Below are 24,097 nucleotides of genomic sequence, written 5' to 3'. Positions count from 1 at the left end.
GACTGAGCTGACATGTGAACAATAGAGAAGCTAAATATACAACAAGGCCATGAACAACAGAACTGAAACAGAAATATCATCAGTTTAGATTCACTTGTAAAATAATATTATACAAAAGCTGACAAAAAAATAAGCTGAATTTAAAATTCCAAAAGATCTGATGTGGGAACAGTAGTGGCTCCCGGTTAAACAGAATATGCCAAAGCAAACATTAACATCAAGAAAAAAGTTCAGGGGATTCCCTGGTGGTCCAGGGGCTAAGACTGCACTCCCAATACAGGGGGCCTGAGTTCGATCCCTGGTCAGGGAACTAGACCCCAACATGTCACAACTAAGAGCCTATGCAGTCAAATAAAAATAAATATTTTTTTTAAAAATTAAAAAGTTCAAACTTTTTTGGTATAAATGAAATAATTTCAGCACAAACATTAACAAGATACATTAAGAGGAGAATGGCAATCATCACAGATGTCTCTGTATATTTTTTCATATTCCTCAAATTTCTTACATCAAACAAATACTACTTTTATAATAAAGAAAAAAAGGTGTGGGGTTTTTTCCTTTTCCTTTTTTTAGTCATGGAAAAGACTCAGAGTATATTTGCACAAAAAAATGGGAGGAATGGAGCCACGGTTGAAAATGTAATACCTGCCAAAGTTTCTGAAGGCAGAAGAATATGTTAAGAACTTTAGAACCTGAAATGACTTATCAAAAAATGATGAAACTACCGAGCCATGAAAAATACATGACACTTGTAAAAAAGGAATAGATTCAAAGAGTAACAAAAGATTAACAGTAAATCATCTAATAAAGTAAAAGCAAATAGTGGGAGAGTTTTAAGAATTAAACATAGAATTTCACAGTGTGCAAGAAGAGTAGTATGCCAACTGCTAAATGTTTCAGTTCTCCCATGAGAGAAGCTAATAACGGAACTAATAGTAGGAATAATGAAAACAGTTCTGTTAAAACAATGTTTCTAACAATGCAAAAAAAAAAGGGGAGGGTGAGCAGGGGAAGGTAAATGGGTTGGTGTTATCTCCCAAACCTGCTTTTATAAAAACTGAAATTTACTTGCTACTAAAGAAAGTCTAGAGATCTCTTCAAGAAAATTAGAGATACCAAGGGAACATTTCATGCAAAGATGGGCTCAATAAAGGACAGAAATGCTATGGACCTAACAGAAGCAGAAGATACTAAGAAGAGCTGGCAAGAATACACAGAAGAACTATACAAAAAAGATCTTCACGACCCAGATAATCACAATGGTGTGATCACTCACCTAGAGCCAGATATCCTGGAATGTGAAGTTAAGTGGGCCTTAGGAAGCATCACTATGAACAAAGCTACTGGATGTGATGGAATTCCAGTTGAGCTATTTCAAATCCTAAAAGATGATGCTGTGAAAGTGCTGAACTCAATATGTCAGCAAATTTGGAAAACTCAGCAGTGGCCACAGGACTGGAAAAGGTCAGTTTTCATTCCAATCCCAAAGAAAGGCAATCCCAAAGAATGTTCAAACTACTGCACAACTGCACTCATCTCACACACTAGTAAAGTAATGCTCAAAATTCTCCAAGCCAGGCTTCAACAGTATGTGAACCATGAACTTACAGATGTTCAAGCTGGTTTTAGAAAAGGCAGAGGAACCAGAGATCAAATTGCCAACATCCCTTGAATCATAGCTAAAGTAAGAGAGTTCCAGAAAAATATCTACTTTTGCCAAAGGCTTTTGCCAAAGCCTTTGTGTGGATTACAACAAACTCTGGAAAATTCTGAAAGAGATGGGAATACCAGACCACCTGACCCGCCTCCTGAGAAATCTGTATGCAGAACAAGAAGCAACAGTTAGAACTGGACATGGAACAACAGATTGGTTCCAAACAGGGAAAGGAGTACATCAAGGCAATATATTGTCACCCTGCTTATTTAACTTCTATGCAGACTACATCATGAGAAACGCTGGGCTGGATAAAGCACAAGGTGGAATCAAGATTGCTGGGAAAAATATCAATAACCTCAGATATGCAGATGATAACCACCCTTATGGCAGAAAGCAAAGAACTAAAGAGCTTCTTGATGAAAGTGAAAAAGGAGAGTGAAAAAGTTGGCTTAAAACAACATTCAGAAAACCAAGATCATGGTATCTGGTCCCATCACTTCATGGCAAAATAGATGGGGAAACAGTGGAAACAGTGGCAGACTTTATTGTGGGGGGTGGGGGTCTCCAAAATCAGCGCAGATGGTGACTGCAGCCATGAAGTTAAAAGACACTTACTCCTTGGAAGAAAAGTTATGACCAATCTAGACAGCATATTAAAAAGCAGAGACACTACTTTGCCATCAAAGGTCTGTCTAGTCAAAGCTATGGTTTTTCCAGTAGTCATGTAAGGATGTGAGAGTTGGACTATAAAGAAAGCTGAATGCCAAAGAATTGATGCTTTTGAACTGTGGTGTTAGAGAAGACTCTTGAGAGTTCCTTGGACTGCAAGGAGATCCAACTAGTCAATCCTGAAGGTAACAAGTCCTGAATATTTTTTGGAAGGACTGAGGCTGAGGTCGAAACTCCAATACTTTGGCCACCTGATGCGAAGAGCTGACTCATTTGAAAAGACCCTGATGCTGGGAAAGACTGAAGGCAGGAGGAGAAGGGGACGAGAGAGGACGAGATGGCTGGATGGCATCACCGACTCAATGGACATGAGTTTGAGTAAATTCCAGGAGCTGGCAATGGACATGGAGGCCTGGCATGCTGCAGTCCATGGGGTCACAAAGAGTCGGACACGACTGAGCAACTGAACTAAACTGAAGGAAATCACATTCATAAGGAAATGAGGGATAATATATATGAACTTAAAAGACGGTTGGTTATAATAAAGACAATGACAAGTGTTGGTCAGAATGTGGAGAAATTGGAATCCTCAGACCTTGCTGCTGAAAATGTAAAATAATGCAGCACTTTGGAAAACAGCTTGGCAGTTCCTCAAAATATTAAACATAGACTTACCATGTGACCCAGCAATTCTATTAATACTCCTAGGTATATACCCAAGAAAATTGAAAACATCTGTCCACAGGAAAGCTTGTACATGAATGTTTATAGCAGCATTATTCGTAATAGCTAGAAAGTGGAAACAAGTCAAATGTCCATCAGCTGATGAATGGATAAACAAAACATGGTATTATCCATACAATGGAATAGAATTTGGTCATAAAAATCAATGACATTCTGATCCATGCTACAACATGGATAACTCTTGAAAACAGTATGCTAAGTGAAAGAAGCCAATGACAAAACACCACATATTGTATGATTCCACTTATGTGCAATGTCCAAAACTGTTAAATCTACAGCAAAAGACAGATCTGTGGGCTTCCCTGGTGGCTCAGACAGTAAAGTGTCTGTCTACAATGTGAGAGACTCGGGTTTGATCCCTGGGTTGGGAAGATCCTCTGGAGAAGGAAATGGCAACCCATTCCAGTACTCTTGCCTGGAAAATCCCATGGACGGAGGAGCCTGGTAGTCTACACTCCATGGGGTCGCAAAGAGTTGGGCAAGACTGAGCGACTAAACTAAACGTGGGGCTGTGGGAGAGGCATTTGGGGAGTGATTGCTAAAGAACATGAGGTTTCTTTGGAAAGGACAAAAATGTTCCAAAATTGACCATGGTGACGGCTGCACGACTTTGCAGCTATACTAAAAACAACCGGATTTTACATCTTAAAAGATACTCACAATACTAGAGGGCATCACAAATATCATAATTACTTCACTTAATGTAAATGGGCTATGAAAGCAGAATGGTCTATATCTACACTGTGAAATGAATCCCAACACTTAAAAGACAAACACAAATCCAAAACCGAATAGGCAATATTATGAGTTCAGGAGATTCTTTAAATCTACCTTACACAAAAATAAAAATTACAACAAAAAAATTAAACAAAAGCTATTCAGTGTATATGTCCCAAATAGCATAACAAAAATATACAAAAATGATACAAAAATAAACTTTTATTATAATTGGAGGCTTCAATGTTTCATTCACAATAGATGACAACATAAAGTATTAAAAGAATAAAACTGATATAAAGCATAAATTAAACCATTTCCTTTGGTAGGGGCCAACTTGGCAGAGTCAGGTTCAGAAAAGAAAGATTTAGACAGATATAGATAAAATATCAGGCTTCCCTTGTGGCTCAGATGGTAAAGAATCCGCTTGCATTGAGGGAGACCTGGGTTTGATCCCTGGGTTGAGGGCATGATAACCCACTTCAGTACTCTTGTCTGGAGAACCCCCTTGGACAGAAGAACCTGGTGGGCTACAGTCTATGGGGTTGCCAAGAGTCGGACATGACTGAGCAGCTAGACATGGCACACACAGCACAGATAAAATATAGATACAAATATAAGCAGATAGAAATATACACATATAGACAGATTTATATATAGAAAGAGACTATGATACAGCAAATGTGGTGAAACCTTAATTGGAATATCCGGGTATACTACTACAATTTATTTCTAAGTATGAAATTCAGAAAATGTTTTAAACTTTAACTAAAATTAATAGCCACATAATAGGGGACTAAGAAGCTAAGGAAATAACACTTTCTTTTCTGAAGTATAAGTATCGTTCACAAAGCATGTTCTCACACTAGAATGCAGAGGCACACCTAATTTCCAGTTTGGCTGGTTGGTTGTTTTGGCCTAGACCCTGCTCTCTGGGACTGACGCCGTGCTTTCAGCAACGAAAGCATAGACTCCTAACGCTGGACCGCCAGGGAACTCCCCACCTAGTTCTTATACGGAAACCTAAAGTTACATACACATTCCTAGGCTACAATGCAAAATCACAACACAATCTATCAGTGACAGCTAAATTCCTAAGCTATACAACAACGATGAGAGGACGTTTATCATAAAGGCCTGTGGTCTTAAGCAAATAGAAACAAAGTTTTGTTTCCTCCTCAAGAATTTAGAAGAGAAAAAAAGGGAAAGCTAAAATAGAGGAAGTGCTAAAACTAAGATATAAAATTATTAAAGGAAAACTAAATATGATAAAAATATCATTAGAGAACACTTCAAGGAAATTGGTATACAGTCAGAGATCATAGCAGGGTAGCTTTCAAATAGAAGAGGTAGGAGGCGGATTCAAGGAAAGATTTGAGAAGGGAAACAAAGAATAAGGCAGAAGTTGCAAGGAGTTACGGGCAGGAGAGGGGATCAGATTGGAAAGCCCGGAAACTGCAGAAAAAAGGATTTACATTCAACTTAGTGGTTGTGAGCAACAGCAATGAAGGAAGAATTACACACTAATTTGACACTCCTCCAAACAGGTTCTCCACCCCATATCAAGAGTATCACAATTCATCCTGCCTCCTATAGGAGGTGATCTAGAAGGGAGAAAAAGATCAGTGAAAAGATGGCTGGGTCGGGCCTAACAAGCTGAAGAGCTGATGCCCCATTAGACAACTCTGGAGGATTTTTGCCACGTGGAAAGAGCCTAATGTTATCAATACCTCCAAGTTCAAAAAGTGAAAGTGAAAGTCGCTCAGTTGTGTCAGGACTCTTTGTGACCCCATGGACTATACAGTCCATGAACTCTCCAGGCCAGAACACTGGAGTGGGTAGCCTTTCCCTTCTCCAGGGGATCTTCCCAACCCAGGGATTGAACCGAGGTCTCCTGCATTGCACACCGATTCTTTACCAGGTGAGCCACAAAGGAAGCCCAAGAATACCGGAGAGGGTAGCCTATTCCTTCTCCAGCGGAGCTACCTGATGCAGGAATCGAACCAGGATCTCCTGCATTCCAGGTTGATTCTTTACCAACTGAGCCACTAGGGAAGCCCTGATAAGTTTAGAAAAGGCAGACCAAAATCCAGATTTTTAAGTGACACCTCAAGATCTTCAATGGCAACAACCAATTCAATTTCTAAAAATAAAGTGCAGCCAAACAAATCCTCTGAGTTCTCCCCATTTCCACTGTCATCTTTCACCACGCCCCCTGACTCTTCTCTTTCAATTCCAGACTTTGTTTTCTAAAACCACAATGTCACTCAAATCCTTTAAAAGCTTCCCTTCCTCTTCAGAGCAAGTGTCAAACCTTCAGTTCAGCATTCAAGGCGTTCCTCTAATACAGTGGCAACTGTGTCAGACTCATCTCCTGCCTTCATCCCCACAGCCCAGCATCCCCAAATAGTCCCCTCGCATCCCCATCTTCGTAGCTGGATTCCAGTGCCATTCCAAAGGCCGAGCGAACACTCTTTCCAACTCTCCTCAGGGTCTACGTTCATTCAGTCATTAACTCCACAAATAAATATAGGATGGGCACCTAATTTTGTGTCACACAGGTGATGCAGTGGTGAACCAAAAAAAACCACAAAAATCCCTGCCCTCATGGATCTACACAGAGTCGCCAGAGAATAACATGTATAATGGGTCATAGGCTTCCCTCATGGCTCAGACAGTAAAGAATCTGCCTGCAGTGCAGGAGACCTGGGTTCTTCCCTGGGTTGGGAAGATCCCCTAGAGAAGGGAATGGCTACCCAAGCCAGTATTCTTGCCTGGAGCATTCCATGAAGAGAGGAGCCTAGTGGGCTACAATCCACGGGGGTCACACAAAGAGTGGGACACCACGGAGCGATTGACACAATTTTTCATATTAGGTCTCAGAGAAAAAGGTGCTTAAGAGACAAGGAAAAAAACACAAAGAAGGATTCGGGTATGAGAAGGTGAAGAAGGGGTGGGAGGCAGAAAAGGTTGCAATTTTAAGGCATCACTTTGAAAGTGAGGTTGAAGATGAGAAGGAGCTAAGGGATAAATAACTGGGACAAGAAGGTTCCAAGCAAAAGGAATGTCAACAACAAAGGCCTCAGGCAAAAGCGTGGCTGGTGTTTCAGGCTGACATTCTACTCTGCCCGTAAAGCCCAGTTGAAGAGCCACTTATTCGGGAAAACAGGAATTATTTTTTGATTCCCAGAAATAAGAATTATTCATTCCCTTAATACTGTATCAGTATCTTCCTTAGGGCACACCTCATATAGTGGAAACCTTCACTGATCAATTAACCCATAAATGTCAGGTAGAGCAAGGAATCATTTTTTAAATGACATATACATATACAACCATTTTAAACTTCAAACGCATAAACAGACATTCATTTCCCCATATATCATAGCATCAAGACCTTTTCTTTGAGTATGGGTCTGCCAAATGCAACTCCCCACTTCCTTGGAAAAACCAAAATCATAATCCATTATCTACAATGTCCATTTTCCTCCCTTTCCCAGCAGAACAAGACTTAAAAAATATCTGCAAAGTTTTCTAGGAGTAGAATCCTCCCAGATTTTTAAGGTTTCCCCAATCTGTTTTGGTTGAACTGACCACAATTTAATTCACTGAAAGACAATTCTTTCAGCTTCATGTCTTTATCAAGTCTTTCCAAAGCAATTCATAAAAACAGTTGCTTTTTGCATTCATATTTCATCTATTTGAATAATATTTATTAATATTTATTTGTCTGTTTTGTTCACTGCTGTATTGTCTGTGCCTATTAATTGAGTAATATTTATTATACCACTGGTATAAATAAACTTGACAACAAACACAACTGATTCTTGGTAAGCAGAGAAATCAAACGATACAGAGACAAACCAGAGCAAAACAACCACTGGAGCATCTGTATGCTGTATGATTTGGATACTATGGTTCACTAAGGGAATGTTTAATACAGAAGGTTAAAATCAAGCCCAACAAAGGATCTGAAGAGACATTCCTCCAAACAACATACCTAAATGGCCGTTAAGCACATAAAAATGTGCTCGATGTCATCAGGGAAACACAAATCAAAACCTCACTGATCCACAACTTCAACTAGGACTCCAACTAGAACTACAATCAAAAAGATAGTAACAAGTGTTGGAGAGGACGTGGAGGAATTGGAACCCTTGTATATTGTTGATGAAAATCTACAGCAGTTGCAGCTGCTTTGGGAAACAGCTTGCCAGTTTCTCAAAACGTTAAACAAGAATTGACAACATAGGTCCACAAAAAAAAACACTTGCATATGTATGTTCGCAGCAGCATTATTCACAACAGCCAAAATGTGGAAACACTGTCCATTAGCTAATGGAAAAGCAAAAAGGTGCCACATATATCCATGCTACGGAGTATTACTAAGCCATAAAAAGGAATAAAGTTCTGATACATGGATGACTTCTGAAAAAATCATGCTAAGTGAAAGAAGTCTATCACAAAAGGCCACATACTATATGATTCCCTTTATATGCAATGTTCAAAACAGGCAGATCCATAAGGTCAGAAAGATTCGTAGTTGTTAAGGACTGGGGGAGGCCAGGTGAAGAAGAATATGGAATCACTGTTAATAAGTACAGGGGAGTGAAATGTTCTGGAATTAGATAGTGGTGATGGTTGTATGACTTTGTAACTATACTTAAAATCACTTTAACTGTATACCTTTAAAAAACTCCATTGCTGTCAGTGTTCAATAAGTGCTTATTATTGAGGGAGTGGCGGAAAGGGGGAGAAAGCCCAGATGTACTAAACATTTCCTGCATATATTTTTAAGAGGTTAACCAACCACTTCTGTTGGAATATAAGGCCTTTGAAGGCAGGGATGACCTCTAATATATTTCCCTTAATATCTAGTATATTAGATCATACTAAGCAGGTACTCAATCAAGGTTCAACACTCACATATTACATACCAGGGATTTAGAAGTGTCCTGATCAAAATATTATACCAATTACAAAAACCTCATTTTATTCCCCAGATCCTGAATTGCCACTAACAAGGCACTTAGTTCGTATTTGTTTATTTTTGCTTTTATTTCCATTACTCTAGGAGACGGATCCAAAAAAATACTGCTGCAATTTATGTAAAAGAGTGTACTGCCGATGTTTTCCTCTATAAGTATCAAAGTATCTGCTCTTACATTTAGGTCTTTAATCCATTTTTAATCTGTATATGGTTATTAGAGAATGTTCTAATTTCATTCTTTTATTTATTTTTTTGCAGCGCTGCAGATCATCTTGCAGGATCTTAGTTCCTGGACTTGGGATCAAACCCAGGACCTGGCAGTTAAAGCACCAAGTCCAAACCACTGGACAAACCAGGACATTCCCTCTAGTTTCATTCTTTTCCATGTAGCTGTCCAGTCTTCCCAGCACCACTTACTGAAGACGACTGTCTCTTCTCCAGTGCATATTTTCGCCTCCTTTGTCCTAGGTTATTTGACCGTGAGTGTGTGGGTTTATTTCAGGGCTTTCTATCCTATTCCATGTATCTCTATGCCTGTTTTTGCACCAGTAGCATACAGTTTTGATTACTGTAGCTTTGTGGTACAGTCTGACGTCAGGGAGCTGGTTTTCTCCACCCCCGCAGTTTCTCAACATTGTTTTGGCTATTGGGGGTTTTTTATGTTTCCATACAGATTTTTTTAAACATTTATTTATTTATGTATTTATTTTTGGCTGTGCTGGGTTGTCTTTATAACCTCCAGGCTCTTCACCGCTGTGCTCAGGCTTGCTCTAGTCGAGGCGAGCACAAGCTACTCACGGCAGTGGCTTCTCCTGTCGTGGAGCACAGGGTCTAAGGTGCAAGGGGCTCAGCTGCCCCGAGGCATGTGGGATTTCAGTTCCCAGATCAGGGATCGAACATGTGTCCCATGCATTGGCAAGCAGACTCCCAACCACTGGACCACGAGGGAAGTCATTCCATATAGACTTTTTAAATTTTTGTTCCATTTTTGTGAAAAATACCATTGGTAATTTGACAGCAGATTGCCTTGGGTAGTATGGTCATTTTAACAACATTGATTCTTCCAATCCAAGAACACTATCTTTCCCTCTGTTTGTGCCATGTTCAATTTCTTTCATTAGCATCTTACCAGAGTTTTGGAATACAGGTCTTTTCTCTCCCCTTAGGTAGATTTATTCCTAGGTATTTTTATTATTGATGTGATGGTAAATGGGGTTGTTTCCTTAATTTCTCAACGAGAAACTTCTCTTAATATGAAGTTTATATCATCCATTTATATCATTCTTAACCACACCACAATCCAGAGAATCCACTTCTAATTTCTGCGACATTTTAAAAACCTACTTCAAATTCTCCACCTTACATCTCTCGCCAATGCAGTTTGCTGGTCTCTTTAAACGTTTTTCTTTCTCTTTAACCCCATTCCCTAAAATAGCAATGTCTCACATGTTTAGCCTCATTTGTTCTTCTCTAACACCCTAGAGCCAAAAAGGACTGTTATCATTATCTTCACATTACAAATAAAAAAAAGGCAGCATGGCTAAGGTCACCTGGTCTCCTGGGCTCAAGGTTAATTTTTCTTCACATAAATCATGTATTTCCAAACATTTTTCTCTTTGGATGAACATGAAACCTCTCTGGTAAGGTAAATTTTTTTTAAATAATAAGTACAGGGTTTCCCTGGTGGCTCAGTGGTAAAGAATCTGCCTGCTAACACAGGAAACACAGGTTCAATTCCTGATCAGGGAAGATCCCACACGCTATGGACTACTGAATCGGTGCTAGAGCCAGGAAGCTGCAACTACTAAACCCACATGCTGCAACTACTGAAGCCTGCACACCTCAGCGCCTGTGCTCTGCAATGAGAGAAGTCAGCAGAGCAAGAGGCCACAACCAGAGACAAGCCACAGCTCACCACAACAAGAGAAAAGCCTGCGCAGCAAGCAAGACCCAGTGCGGCCAAAAATAAGTAAAAATTATCAAAAAGAGCAAGCACAAACAAGATAACAATCGATAAGTATAAAGTCTAGAATGAGTAGAAAGCTTAGACGAGAGAACAACTTTAAAAAAAAGGGGGGGGGTTGTTCTGAATAAGAAGAGATAAACAAAAGGCTCATTGCTTAGGAAAGATGTAACATCAAGAGGCGACAGGGACATGCAGACCCTTTCACTTTCTTCTCTGCTTCAGTAATCTTCACCAAAGAACATGACCTTCAAAAACTAGGAAGGCAGACCCTGATAAAATGGAGCTAACATCTAAGGGAAGCGGCAAGGAAAGCGGACAGTAATGGAATAGAGAGCTAGTTCAAAGGAATCTGCTTCTGATCCAAACAAATCACATTCCATAATGTGAAAAAAACTTTTTAAGATCTGACTACTGATTATCTAAGCTATCTTGACAAGATGCCAGAAGACCAGAAAGGAAAGAATGCATTCTCAGTTTTCAAAAAAGAAAAACCAAACCCAGAAAAAAACATCCATAGGTAAAGCTGCCACATATCCACTGAAAAGCTCTAGAATGGGTCAATAAGTTTTTTAACACAATGAAAAGAAAAAGCCACCATGGGCTCTCAATTAAGGCAGACTATAGGACATTTGCTTTTTGATACGACTACTAAAAATGGTAAAGGGATGGTACAGATATATATATACTGATTCTAACAAGACAATCTGACAGAATCTTTTAATGATACACTGGTGAACAAATTGGGAAAATGTTGAACAGCAGAAGCTCAAAAATCTGTTATATACAACTAGGAAGATACATAGCTGGTTGAACATCCGGCTGATTAATGTATCAACATCAACCAATTTGGAAAGAAGTCTGCAGTAAAATATTATAGAATTCGATACTTTTCCATGATCTAAACAACTATGATTAATTTAATGAAGTCACAGACTTTCTCCTTACATTTACAAGGGCCACAGGACTGTGCGTGAGCCAACTCACATAGCCTGACAGAATCAGTTTTCAGAAAGGTCAAAATAGGTTGAAACAATGGTCAAAACCCCAAGATGAAAATTAACAGGCAGTCAAGGCCAGTATTTAAATTTTAAAACTCAAACATGTAAAGGAGTAAACTAGTTTATGTGGGAAAAGCCTAGGTAATAAAAGCTACTAAAAAAAAAAAAAAAAAATCAATGCACAATCTGACACTGCATTATAGGTGCATACATCATGAGAAATGCTGCACTGGATGAAGCACATGCTGGAATCAAGATTGCTGGGAGAAATATCGATAACCTCAGATATGCAGATGGCAGAAAACAAAGAAGAACCAAAGAGCCTCTTGATGAAAGTGGAAAAGGAGAGTTAAAAGGTTGGCTTAAAACTCAATATTCAGAAAACTAAGATCATGGTATCTGGTTCCATCACTTCATGGCAAATAGATGGGGAAACAGTGGGAACAGTTCAGTTCAGTTCAGTCGCTCAGTCGTGTCCAACTCTTTGCAATCCCATGGACTGCAGCATGAGAGCCTCCCTGTCCATCACCAACTCCAGGAGTTTACTCAAACTCATGTCCCTTGAGTAAATGATGCCATACAACCATCTAATCCTCTGTTGTCCCGTTCTCCTCCCACCTTCAATCTTTACCAGCATCAGGGTCTTTTCAAATGAGCCCCTTCTTCACATCAGGTGGCCAAAGTATTGGAGTTTCAGCTTCAGCATCAAGCCTTCCAATGAAATTCAGGATAGATCTCCTTTAGGATGGACTGGTTAGATCTCCTTGCTGTCCAAGGCACTCTCAAGAGTCTTCTCCAACACCACAGTTCAAAAGCATCAATCCTTCAGCACTCAGCTTTCTTTATAGTCCAACTCTCACATCATACATAGCTACTGGAAAAACCATAGCTTTGACTAGACAGACCTTTGTTGGCAAAGTAATGTCTCTGCTTTTTAGCATGCTGTCTAGGTTGGTCATAACTTTTCTTTCAAGGAACAAGCAGCTTTTAGTTTCATGGCTGCAGTCACCACCTGCAGTGATTTTGGGGCCCCCCAAAACATAAAGTCTGCCACTGTTTCCACTGTTTCCCCATCTATTTCCCATGAAGTGATGGACCGGATGCCATGATCTTAATTTTCTGAATGTTGAGCTTTAAACCAACATTTTCACTTTCCTCTTTCACTTTCATCAAGAGGCTCTTTAGTTCCTCTTCACTGCCATAAGGGTGGTGTCATCTGCATATCTGAAGTTATTGATATTTCTCCCGGCAATCTTGATTCCAGCTAGTGCTTCATCCAGCCCAGCGTTTCTCATGATGCAGTCTGCACAGAAGTTAAATAAGCAGGGTGACAATATACAGCCTTGATGTATTCCTTTCCCCATTTGGAACCAGTCTTTTGTTCCATGTCCAGTTCTAACTGTTGCTTCTTGATCTGCATACACATTTCTCAGGAGGTGGGTCAGGTGGTCTGGTATTCACATCTCTTTAAGAATTTTCCAGTTTGTTGTAATCCACACAGTCAAAGGCTTTGGCATAGTCAATAAAGCAGATGTAGATGTTTTTCTGGAACTCTCTTGCTTTTTCGATGATCCAACGGATATCAGCAATTTGATCTCTGATTCCTCTGCCTTTTCTAAAACCAGCTTGAATATCTGGAAGTTCACAGTTCACATACTATTGAAGCCTGGCTTGAAAAATTTTGAGCATTACTTTGCTAGTGTGTGAGATGAGTGCAATTGTGCGGTAGTTTGACTGGAAACAGTGACAGACTTTATTTTCGGGGGGTCCAAAAACACTGCAAATGGCGACTGAAGTCATGAAATTAAAAAATGCTTGCTCCTTGGAAGAAAAGCTATGATCAACCTAAAGAGCATATTAAAAAGCAGAGACATTACTTTGCCAACAAAGGTCCATCTAGTCAAAGCTCTGGTTTTTTCAGTAGTCATGTATGGATGTGAGAGTTAAGACTATAAAGAAAGTCAAGCACCAAAGAATTGATGCTTTAGAATTGTGGTGTTGGAGAAAACTCTGAAGAGTCCCTTGGACTGCAAAGAGATCCAACCAGTCCATCCTAAAGGAAATCAGTCCTGAATATTAGAAGGACTGATGCTGAGGCTGCAACTCCAACACTTTGGCCACCTCATGCGAAGAGTTGACATCAGGAAAAGACCCTGATGCTGGCAAAGATTGAAGACTGGAGGAGAAGGGGACAACAGAGAATGAGATGGTTGTATGGCATCACCAACTCAGTGGACATGAGTTTGAGTAAACTCTGGGAGTTAGTGATGGACAGGGATGTCTGGCGTGCTGCAGTCCATAGGGTTGTAAAGAGTCAAGACACGACTGAGTGACTGAACTGAACTGAATGTCCAAACTGGACTTCCCTAGTAGATCAGTGGTAAAAAATCCCCCGGCCAATGAAGGAGACACGGGTTTGATCCCTGGGTCAGGAAGATCCCATAGAGAAGGAAATGGTAACCCACTCCAGTATTCTTACCTGGGAGATCCCATGGACTGAGAAGCCTGGCAGGCTACAGTCCATGGGGTCGAAAAAGAGTCAGACAAGACCTAGGAACTAAATGGCGGCAACAACAAATGTCCAAACTGCAGTACTACAGCTCTCTAATTAATCAACTCTAAAAAATTCATTTTCCATATGAATTACTCCCAGATCTTCCTCCTAGGAACAATTACGACAAGAATCTACAAACACCATTTAGTTAAAACTCTTAGTTTTAGACCCAGAGTTATTCAAGTATATCTTAGCATTAGAAACATTTTATTTAATAAGCTTAATTTATTTGTATACATATCAAAATATCAATATACCCTTGAAATAAGGCTCAGATATTATTAAATCCAAATCCCTTTAATAAAAGAGGAAATTAAGAAAATTAAGTAACTTGCTCCAAATCATATAGTTGCCTAGCAAGGGCCACAATCCCCAAATTGTTCCTTTTTTTCTACACCATCTGGGTTTTCAGCCCTCTGTGTCTTTTTTAAAACTTCTAGTATCCACCAGAGTTAGCAAGCATACCCAAAAAACATCCATCAATACACACTTTATTGTGCTAAGGTCAAATTAGCTCAGCAAGAACAAATAACCACAGCACATTATCCCATAAAATATTTTGACATGGTGTGATCACTTACAAGTTTGATAGCCAATATTTGTTACAAAAGGGCATGCTAACATACTAATGACTTTTATTCTTAACCATTAAAGTGTGATTATGTATTAAAGCATTATCCCATATTCCACTTAACATTAGAAAAATAAAGTAAAAGTTATTACACGGATGGAAAAGCTTTTAATGGACATGCTATTGTTTACTGTGCTCATAACCCCTCCCCCATCATAAAATATGCCATTATGAAAATTACTAAAAGATTTTAGACCTTCAAACCTAAACAGCAGGCCAAAGATTTTCTTGATTTAGGGTAGTATAAACATCTGTGCTGAGGCCCACTTGCTCCCTCACTCCCCCAGAAACAATGCCCCTTCAAGAGCCCTTTGGGTACAAAGGTTGTCTGGCAGGCTAACCAAAGGATTCTCTGTGACCTGATGTCCATTCTCTCTTCAGCCCCACCCCCGACCTCCATGCCTCTTCTCCCACCCTTGATTCAAAGAACACAAGTGGAAAATGAGAACTGATAGAAGGGCAAGTTAGCCAGGCTGTGGCTTATGATCACCAGCATCTGCCAGGCCAGCTCCAGGAGGACCTACGCACCCCTAAATGAGACCTGGAAGCCTCTCCTTGCTCCAGGGCTCCTCTGGGACCCGTCGTGAAAGGAAGAGGGAACTTTACTGCCAGGATCCCCTCCTCCCCACTCTCGTCCATTACGGCCCCAGCAAGCTCTTTGTCTGCAACAGCTGTGGGGGGGCAGGCGGCCCTGGAGAGAGGGGAGAGGTCACTCCCTCGCTCCCGTGGCTGCCAATCTCCAAGCCCTCCTGCAAAACAGCCCAACGCACGCACGGGACCATTCCCTCGGAACCGGTTCGCTCTTCACACACCTTAAGCCGGGGCACACCTTTCTACAAAGAGGCACTCCCGGGGACCTAATTACCTCTCTCTGTTACCCACACCCTACACAGGATGATGATTCCCTAGCTAACCTCCCTCTGAATCCACACACACGGGGTTTACACCAGGACCCCCTTCCTCCCTCCTCAATGTATACCCCGGCACATCCGTGACCCGCGGGCTTCACCCAGCACATCGCACACAACAGAGGGTCACTTCCATGGCCCCAGGACTTGCCCGGCTCATATCCACAGACCCGGGGTCACTCCGAGCCCGGGGCGCCCACCTCTCAACCCAAAAGACACACACAGTCACGCTCCACGGCCGATCTGAGACCTCTGGGCCAGCCGCTCCCCTTGCCCACACGACCCCTCAGAGACCCCAGTGCCCCCCAAGAAGGAACCTCCCCAGCGCACGGTCACTCCCCTGGCCCCTCATCGTCACACAAGCAACAGAAAACCCCTGCCTCGGGCCGCCCCTTCCCTCCCCTGAGCCTTCACAACACAAACACGCGCTCCCGCGTGCACACCCACGACCACACCGGGAGCCCCGGCCGGCTGCCTCCCACTTGCCGGCCGGGCCTCCTCCCCTCCGCACACGCCCGGCCGCCCGCGCCCAGCCACTTGGCACACACGGACGCACGCACGGCCACTCCCCGGCCCCACGCGGGTCCCCAAGCCCGCATCGCGCGCTCGCGCCCCGCCCGGAGCCCTCGCTCACGCTCGGCCCGGCTCCCGGGACCCCCAACGCCCCGGCCTGGCCGGGCCGCGTCGCGGAGACCAGGCGGGAGGAGGCGCGGGGGGCGAAGGAAGCAGGGGCGGCAGAGGCGCGCTCCGGCCGATCCTACCTGAGCAGTTGATGCTCTTGCCTTTGCCGCCGGGACAGTCCCCGCCGCCGCCGCCACCCGGGGGCTGGTTGGACGCGCGGCTCCCGGGCAGAGAGAAGGCGAAGAGCAGAAGCACCGACGTGTAGCAGCAGAAGGCGAGCGGGGGCGCGGCCGGCAGCCGGAGCGGCGCCTCAGCGGCCACGGCGCCCATGGCTGGCGCCCCTGGACGGCGGGAAGCGCAGGGAGCCGCAGGCCCGGGGCATCCAGCCGCGCGCCGGAGCCCCGCCGCTGCCTCGGCGCCTCCTAGCAGCCGCGCCGCTGCGCCGGGGAGCGGCCCCTCAGCATCCCCGCCCCACCCGCAGCGCCCGCCAGGCCCGGGCCAGCCGCGCTCGGGACGGAGTCGGAGGGTCGGGGCGAGTGCGCGCGAGCGTGCGAGCCCGCGCGGGGAGACCGCTGCCGGGGCACGAGCAGGCGCGCACGCGCGCGCGGCGGGCGGGGGTCGCGGGGCAGGGTCAGGCCCAGCCCCTCGCTCGACTCCTCGCCTTCCCTTTGTGTCCGCGGCCGCCGCCGCCGCGTCACAAAGACCCCGGCCCGCCCGGTGCGGGGCGCGTGACAGAGCCGCCGGCGGGAGGGGTGGCTGCGACCCCGCCCCGCGCACACCCCCAGCGCCCGCGCCCGCAGCTCCGCCCCCGCCCGCGGCCGGCGCCGCCTCCGGGGGAGCTATTGTTCCCGCGGCGGGGCGGGGGCCCTGGCAGGGGTTCGGGGGCGCGGCCGCCCTTCGGTCCAGCCACCCGGGGCCCGCGGGCGCCGAGCAGGCTCCGGAGGCGTTACCCTGACAGACGTTTTTGCCGCCCTTTTGTGAGCGTTTTTGAAGCGTTTCCTTGGCCCAGCAGTTTGGCCGGGAAAAGGGCAGGTGGGCTATTAGCTAGCTATTTCCTAGGTGAAGAAACAGCCGCGGAGAAGTGAAGGTGACTTGTCCAAGGTCACCTACGAAGAGGACGGGCAGGACCCCAGAATTAGAACTCACGTTCTGACTCCAGCTTTGTCGTTCTTAGAGATGGGGGTAAATGGCTGAATTAGCGGGATCCTCACCCTTACCCTATTCCCACAAACACCAACTGAATTTAAAATAGTTTTTAAAATTCTGTATTGCCCTCTCCCACTAAGAATAGCTAATATTTGGATAGAATTTTCATACGTACAAGACCTGGACAAATTCCCTCCAGTTCTTTCTGACGGCCCTACAAAGGAGTTTTCGCTCTCATCCCTCTTCTACAGAGGAGGAAGTTAAGAGCCAGAGGGGAAAAGTGATCCGACTCCCAACCCAGTGCTCTTCCTACGACACTGCGAAATGAGTGGGACCCAGCCACAGCAATAAGATGATGGACTGAACTGTTTGAAATTCCTCTACTTTTTTCATTCTATTATGCTGCCTCTCACCTCAGAAGGAATTTATAAATCTCGTTGAAAAACTGATGAATTTGACTCATAAAATTTTTTAATGTGTGGAAAGCTGCCACGGGCAAAACCACGCTAGGGATAATTTCTTCAAAGTAAATAGGAGACAACACTTAATATAAATTAGGATTAAAAGGTTGATAGAGTAAAAAAATAAAAGTGGGGCGCTAACGTCGTATTCACATTATTTACATACAGACAATAAATATATAAAAAGATATTTAAACCCAGCAGTAGTAAAAGGCAGATTACACCGACAAGCTTTCTTTTCCTGTTGATGACTAAGAGAGATAAAAGAAATGACAAAGTGAAAGCTGCTCAGTCGTGTCCAACTCTTTGCTACCTCATGGACTATACAGTCCATGGAATTCTCCAGGCCAGAATACTGGAGTGGATCGCCCTTCCCTTCTCTAGGGGATCTTCCCAACCCAGGGATTGAATTCTGGTCTCCGGAATTGTAGGCGAATTCTTTACCCAGCTGGACCACAGGGGAAGCCCAAAAGAAATGACAAAACCTTGCTTTATTAATTTATGTTTGAGGTGAGCAATTCAACTATGTATCAGAAGCCTTTAAAACATTTATCCTTTAATCTAGCAATTCCAAGAATTGAAATTTATCCTAGAGAAATAATTGGACAAGAGCACAAAATGTCTATATGAATATCCATCACAGCCTTTTTATAATAGTAAATATCATCTAAATGTCCACCTGTGGGAACTAAACTATGGTACCTCTTTTTGCAATAGAGTATTATGCAGCTTTAGCAATGATGATTAGGTTAGTGTTTACTGAAATGGAAAAAAGGATACCAGTGAGTATGTGTAAGAAAATCTTATTTTTATGAAATAGACATGTGTGTGTACATATCCATAGGAAAACAAGTTCAGAAGAATATACAGTGATATATTAGCAGTGGTTATCTCTAAAAAGTAAGCTTATGAATAAGACCCCTGTCCTTTATACTTTTCTGTGTTTTTTGAGTTTTTTTCAATGAAAATTTTTGTTAAAACTTTAAAAAGCTATTTTCTTTTAAATTATATTTTCATCATGCTTTTTATATAAATTCACATTTGAAACATTTTACTAAGATTGCCTCAAACCTAAGCCGGGCTGTGGCATGGCAGTTATGACAGCTGAAATTCAACTAGCTTCTGCATTAGGTGTGATCTTGGATTCCTGACTGCCAAGCCACAGCTAAAGGCTCCTTCTCAGACCATTCCTTCAACAGCTTCTCCATTAAACATGACCTCCCGAGTGATTTTCTTCCTGCCATGCGTTTTGGCTCTCCAAACCCCAGTCTTCTGCTTTTAATTTTCATTTGACTGCTAACCATAGTCCAGGAAGAAATACTACAAGGAAACAACCCTTAAATAAAACCAAAAACCCTATGGCCAGAAATCACAGATCATTTATTTCTGCATCTTTCTCCAAATCAGGTAAGAAAAATTTAACACAGAATTCTCAGAAGTTTTCAAATTGAAAAGGACTGTACTTCAGAAACAGGAGTCCTCTGACTTCAATCATTCAGTCTCAGAGAGGAGAAAAGATCTTAAGAGGTACAAACTTCCATGTATAAAATAAATAAGCTACAAGGATATATTGAACAGCACAGGGAATATAGCCAACATTTTATAATAACTTTAAATGAAATATAATCTATAAAAATTCTGAATCTCTGTTATATACTTGAAACTAACACATAAATCAACCATACCCCAATAAATTTTTTAAGTTAAAAAAAATCTTAGTGGTCATCTAATAGAATCCCCATCACATGCTTTAACTTTGGTGACCCACTCAGACAGCAAAAGAGTGGGGAACTTACTACATAAAAACCTCCCAGAGGAAACTTCCCTGGTGGTTCAGTGGTTAGAAACCCACTGAACGTGGAGGGTGGGGGGAGGGTGCAGATTCAATCCCTGGTCTTGGAACTGGGATCCCATATGCTGCAGAGCAACTCAGCCTGCTTACTGCATGCCGCAACTAAGACCCAAAGCAGTCAAATATATATATATATATATATATATATATATTTTTACGTCACCCGGTAAGTTTTAAAAGAATATAGATTTCTGAATATGACTCCAGGAATTCTGGGGGAAGCTCAAGTATCCGTTATTTACTTTAAAGTTGTCTAAGTAATTCCCATACACTGCCAGTTTGGAAACCCCTGGCCTATCAGTCAGTGATTGCTCCATAACAACTACAAAATGGCAGCAACCCGCCATAGTAAACACTCATTTCTCATAGGTCTGGGGGTTGACCGTAAGCTTGGCTGGGTGGCTGGGCTCCAAACTGCAGGTTCAACTGGGCTTGGCACCTATGTGCAGGTTGAGTTCTGATCTCCAGGCATATGCACTTTGGGGCCCCAGCTAAAGGGGCAGAACCTGAGGGAACCTGTTTTTATGGAGGTGGCGGAGGTACAAGGAGCATAACCAACTGTGCAAACACTTTTCACACCCCTCTTTGTACATGTCTGCTATGATGCCACTGGCTAAAGCAAGTCTCATAGCTGAGCCCAGAAACAAAGAGGTAGAGAAGTCTGTTCTTCTTAGAGAGGTAAGAAGGAATTACTATGGAATAAACATTTTTTAACAATGATCTGTCAGAGATTCTATACCTGAACACCATGGATTATGCTCTATCAGAATGTTTTCAGTTCCAAGTCAGAGAAAACGGAACCCAAATTAAACAAAAAGAGACTTATTGACTCGGGTTTTTAAGCAAAAAAAGAAACAGAGGTAATGCCCTCTCCTTTTAGTTGATTTTTGTCCTCAATAAAACTTCATTCATGGAAAACATTGCATTCCTTCAAGAAATCTCATTGCATTCTTTCAAGCCTCTGGAAGCAAAAGATAGTCCTACCTTGCTAGGGGATAAGGGGGTGATATATCTAAAAAATTAATCATTACGACTCGGTATGATAAACGCTAGATAGAAATAGAGGGGGGTGGGGGAAAGAGGAATAAATGGCAAATCCTACTTCACACTCCCAACCCAGCCAAAATTCTGACTTTTCTAGACCCCCTGCTAGAGGATCTAGCAGCATAATAAAGCCCTGATAAGCGGTAATGAGAACTCTGGGACTGACAAATTGACCTTCGTAAGAAAGAATCATAGTACTTGAGTTCAGTTCAAAAACGCTGGAATGACTTATGGCACAACACCAATGCAAGCCTGGGATTGACCTCTGACCCAACTCGATAAATTGGCCACCACTTCCTGGACAGAGGAGTGTTTTTAAAAAATGAAAAGAGTAGGGAGTTCCCTAGTGGCCTAGTGGTTAGAATTTCGGGCTATCACCACCGTGGACCAGGTTCAATCTCTGGTAGGGGAAATGAGAACCCACAAACTGCACAGTACAGTCAAAAACAAAACCAACAACAATGGAAGTCATTCATTCATTCAGCAAATTTATACTGAAGGTCTACTCCTGGTCCCTGAAAATGTACAGTGATGAGTACAACTGATAAGGTCCCTCTCCTTATGAAGTTTACAATCAAATATTAATCAGTTATACAAATAAAAGTAAAATTGCAACAGTATTGACAGAGGCTATGGAAAGGAAAGTCAGAGGTTTCTCTGAAAGAACTGTACTCATGCTTAGATCAGGAGGATGAGTTAACTAGGTGAAGAGGGGAGTGTTCCAGGCAGAAGAAAAATCAGAACAAGGGCTTGTGAATTCATCTGAATGCCAGCCAGCATAGTGGGGACAGAGAACAAGATGAACTGGTTGTAAACTTCAACAAATATTTACTGAGCACCTACTATAAATCACACACTGTTCTAGATGCTGAGAAACTGTAGTGAACGAAACAAAGTCGCTGCTTCTCATGGAACTTACAGTCTAGTGCAGAGACCCCATAATATCATTGGTGGAAGAGAATAATTGTTGGATTGAGCCATAACAATAGTAACTATAATTCTCTGAAGACCGGCTACATCCCAGGTACTTCCAGGCACTTCCTATTACTTGTCACTAATTTTCCCATCTATCCTGTTGGTAGGTATTAGTTCCATTTTATAGATGAGAAAACTGAGGCTCATGAGGTTAAGTAACCTACCTAAACCACAAAGCTAGGACATTGGAGTCACCTGGCCCCTCTGACTCCAAAGCCCCATCACATCACAAGCATGAACAGGTGGAGAAGCATCATCACCTGATAAAAGATGGCACAAAGATTGGCACCACTAATATTGCAAGGTGTACAAAGGTATACACAAGCCATCCTGGGCCCCCTGCCAGGCATCAGGAGACTTTTGTTAGGGCTTCTTGTCATCATAAGTAGTGATTATTGTGATTACATTGCTCATAATTACAACTCCAGTTGAAGGTACCATTCTTGTTACCCACATGGCCTTAATGGCCCTCAGTTCTGTAGATGGGCAGAAGCCAAGGAGGCCAGGGTTACAGATATTTGAACAAAAAGTGTTGTGGGTATCCACAGATGTAGCGTCACTCTGCCTTGAGAACAGGCTTCACCACTGTAATTGTGTATATTTGAAAGGCTCCTCTCCCAAACAGTCCCTCTGAGTGGGTAAAGAGACTGAGGAGCCACCTCTGGGTATGTCCTGAAGGTCTTCTTATCATTCAGTTGCTCGGGATTGCTCTGAATACAGAATGCAGATTTTCTTCATCTTTCAGCAAATGGAAATTTTCAGCTGCAATTCAAAAATTTCTCCAAAGGTTTAACTAATAAAAGGATTGTACCAAAAAAAAAAAAGCTTCTCGGACAGTCACCCATAAATTGTAGTAAGAGTTATAGCATAGTAAGTAAGAGTGTAAGCTCTGAAACCAAACCGCCTGGTTTTGCATCTTAACTCTGCCACTGGAAGCTTAATGACCTTGGGCAAGTTACTTCAATTCTCTGGGCCTCAGTTTCATAATCTGTAACACGGAAATAAATTTTTTAGTTACTTCATAGGGTTGTGGTAAGGATAAAATGGGTTTGCATAGATAATGTGCTTAGAACAATGTTTAGTACATTGTAAATATTTAATAAATAATTGGGTAGAGGTAGTAATGGCATAATAAGCAAATAAATGTTAGCTATTATCAGTGGCAGTAGCCATTAACTGCATTTACATTCTAGGCTAAGAGCTCCACATGTATTATCTAATGAAACACTCCCAAAAACCTAATGGGGAAGGTGCTTTTATTATTCTCATTCTGTAGATGAAAAAACTGAGGTTTGGAGAAATTAATTATTTGCCCAAGGTCACACAGCTAGTGGGCAGTAGGACTTGGGACCCAAACTGAGGTCTATTTGACTCCAAAGCCTATGGTCACCCTTAAAGTTGGCAGTCTAAAGAGCTCATCTGATCTGGCTGGCTGCTAGAGAGCCCTGCAAGAGGGCAGCCGGGTGACTGGCAGGGGCAGCCCAGCTACTAGAAGGGAAGGTTGTGATAATTAGCCATGTGGGTCAAAGGGAAGGGACAAGAGCCTGGAAACTTGAGAAGAGCATCCACTGGGCTTAAGACTCATGAAAGAGAAGTAAGGCAAGGAGTTAAGTACAGGGAGGAATTAGAGTGAGTCAAATGGAGCTAAATAATTCTCTTTTACCACTGTGTATGTTTAAGTATGTCAGCTTGATTCTGTATGTACACATATGTACTGAGCATATGCCATTTGCTATGTGTATATATGTAATGAGTGTATATCAGCTTGCCTCTGTATATATGCATAAGTGCCAAGCATATGTCCTTTTACTCTCTGTGTGCATATGTAGGGAATGAGTATATATAAGGTTGCCTCTGGGAATGTGTATGCTTGCATATTTGAGTGTGACAGCTGGACCCTGTGTTTGCACATGCACATTTACATGTGTGTATCCATGCACACATCACTGTATAGAGCAACTCAGCAGTACATGTACATGTGAGCTTGGATGAAGTCAGTGATTTTCTTTCTCTTTCTCCCTTGGCAACCAGTTGAAAATTATTCCCTACAGTCTGATGGCCTTGGAACTCATCGTCGGGATCAACATAGTTAGATTCAGCTCTTGGTCTGGGCTCCTACTGAAGGGAGTTGTAAAGGCAAAACAGCAAGACCACACACTAA

The 24,097-nt window shown here is 42.6% G+C and overlaps 1 protein-coding gene across 1 annotated transcript in view; it reads right to left on the bottom strand.

The window, feature by feature from the left end:
* The window catches only part of LOC136143847 (myb/SANT-like DNA-binding domain-containing protein 3), a 139,119-nt gene that overhangs the window by 72,109 nt on the left and 42,913 nt on the right, over positions 1-24,097 (bottom strand). The window contains exon 1 of the mRNA XM_065901493.1: positions 16,599-17,198. Within this exon, the coding sequence (XP_065757565.1) occupies positions 16,599-16,788 (190 nt within the window). The 5' untranslated portion in view covers positions 16,789-17,198. Of the gene's footprint in view, positions 1-16,598 lie in introns of the transcript that reaches the window.

Source organism: Muntiacus reevesi, chromosome 10 (assembly GCF_963930625.1).
Source record: "Muntiacus reevesi chromosome 10, mMunRee1.1, whole genome shotgun sequence".
NCBI classification, from domain to species: domain Eukaryota; kingdom Metazoa; phylum Chordata; class Mammalia; order Artiodactyla; family Cervidae; genus Muntiacus; species Muntiacus reevesi.
The sequence above is the reverse complement of the archived record's forward strand: the minus strand, read 5'-3'. Positions and strand labels throughout refer to the sequence as shown.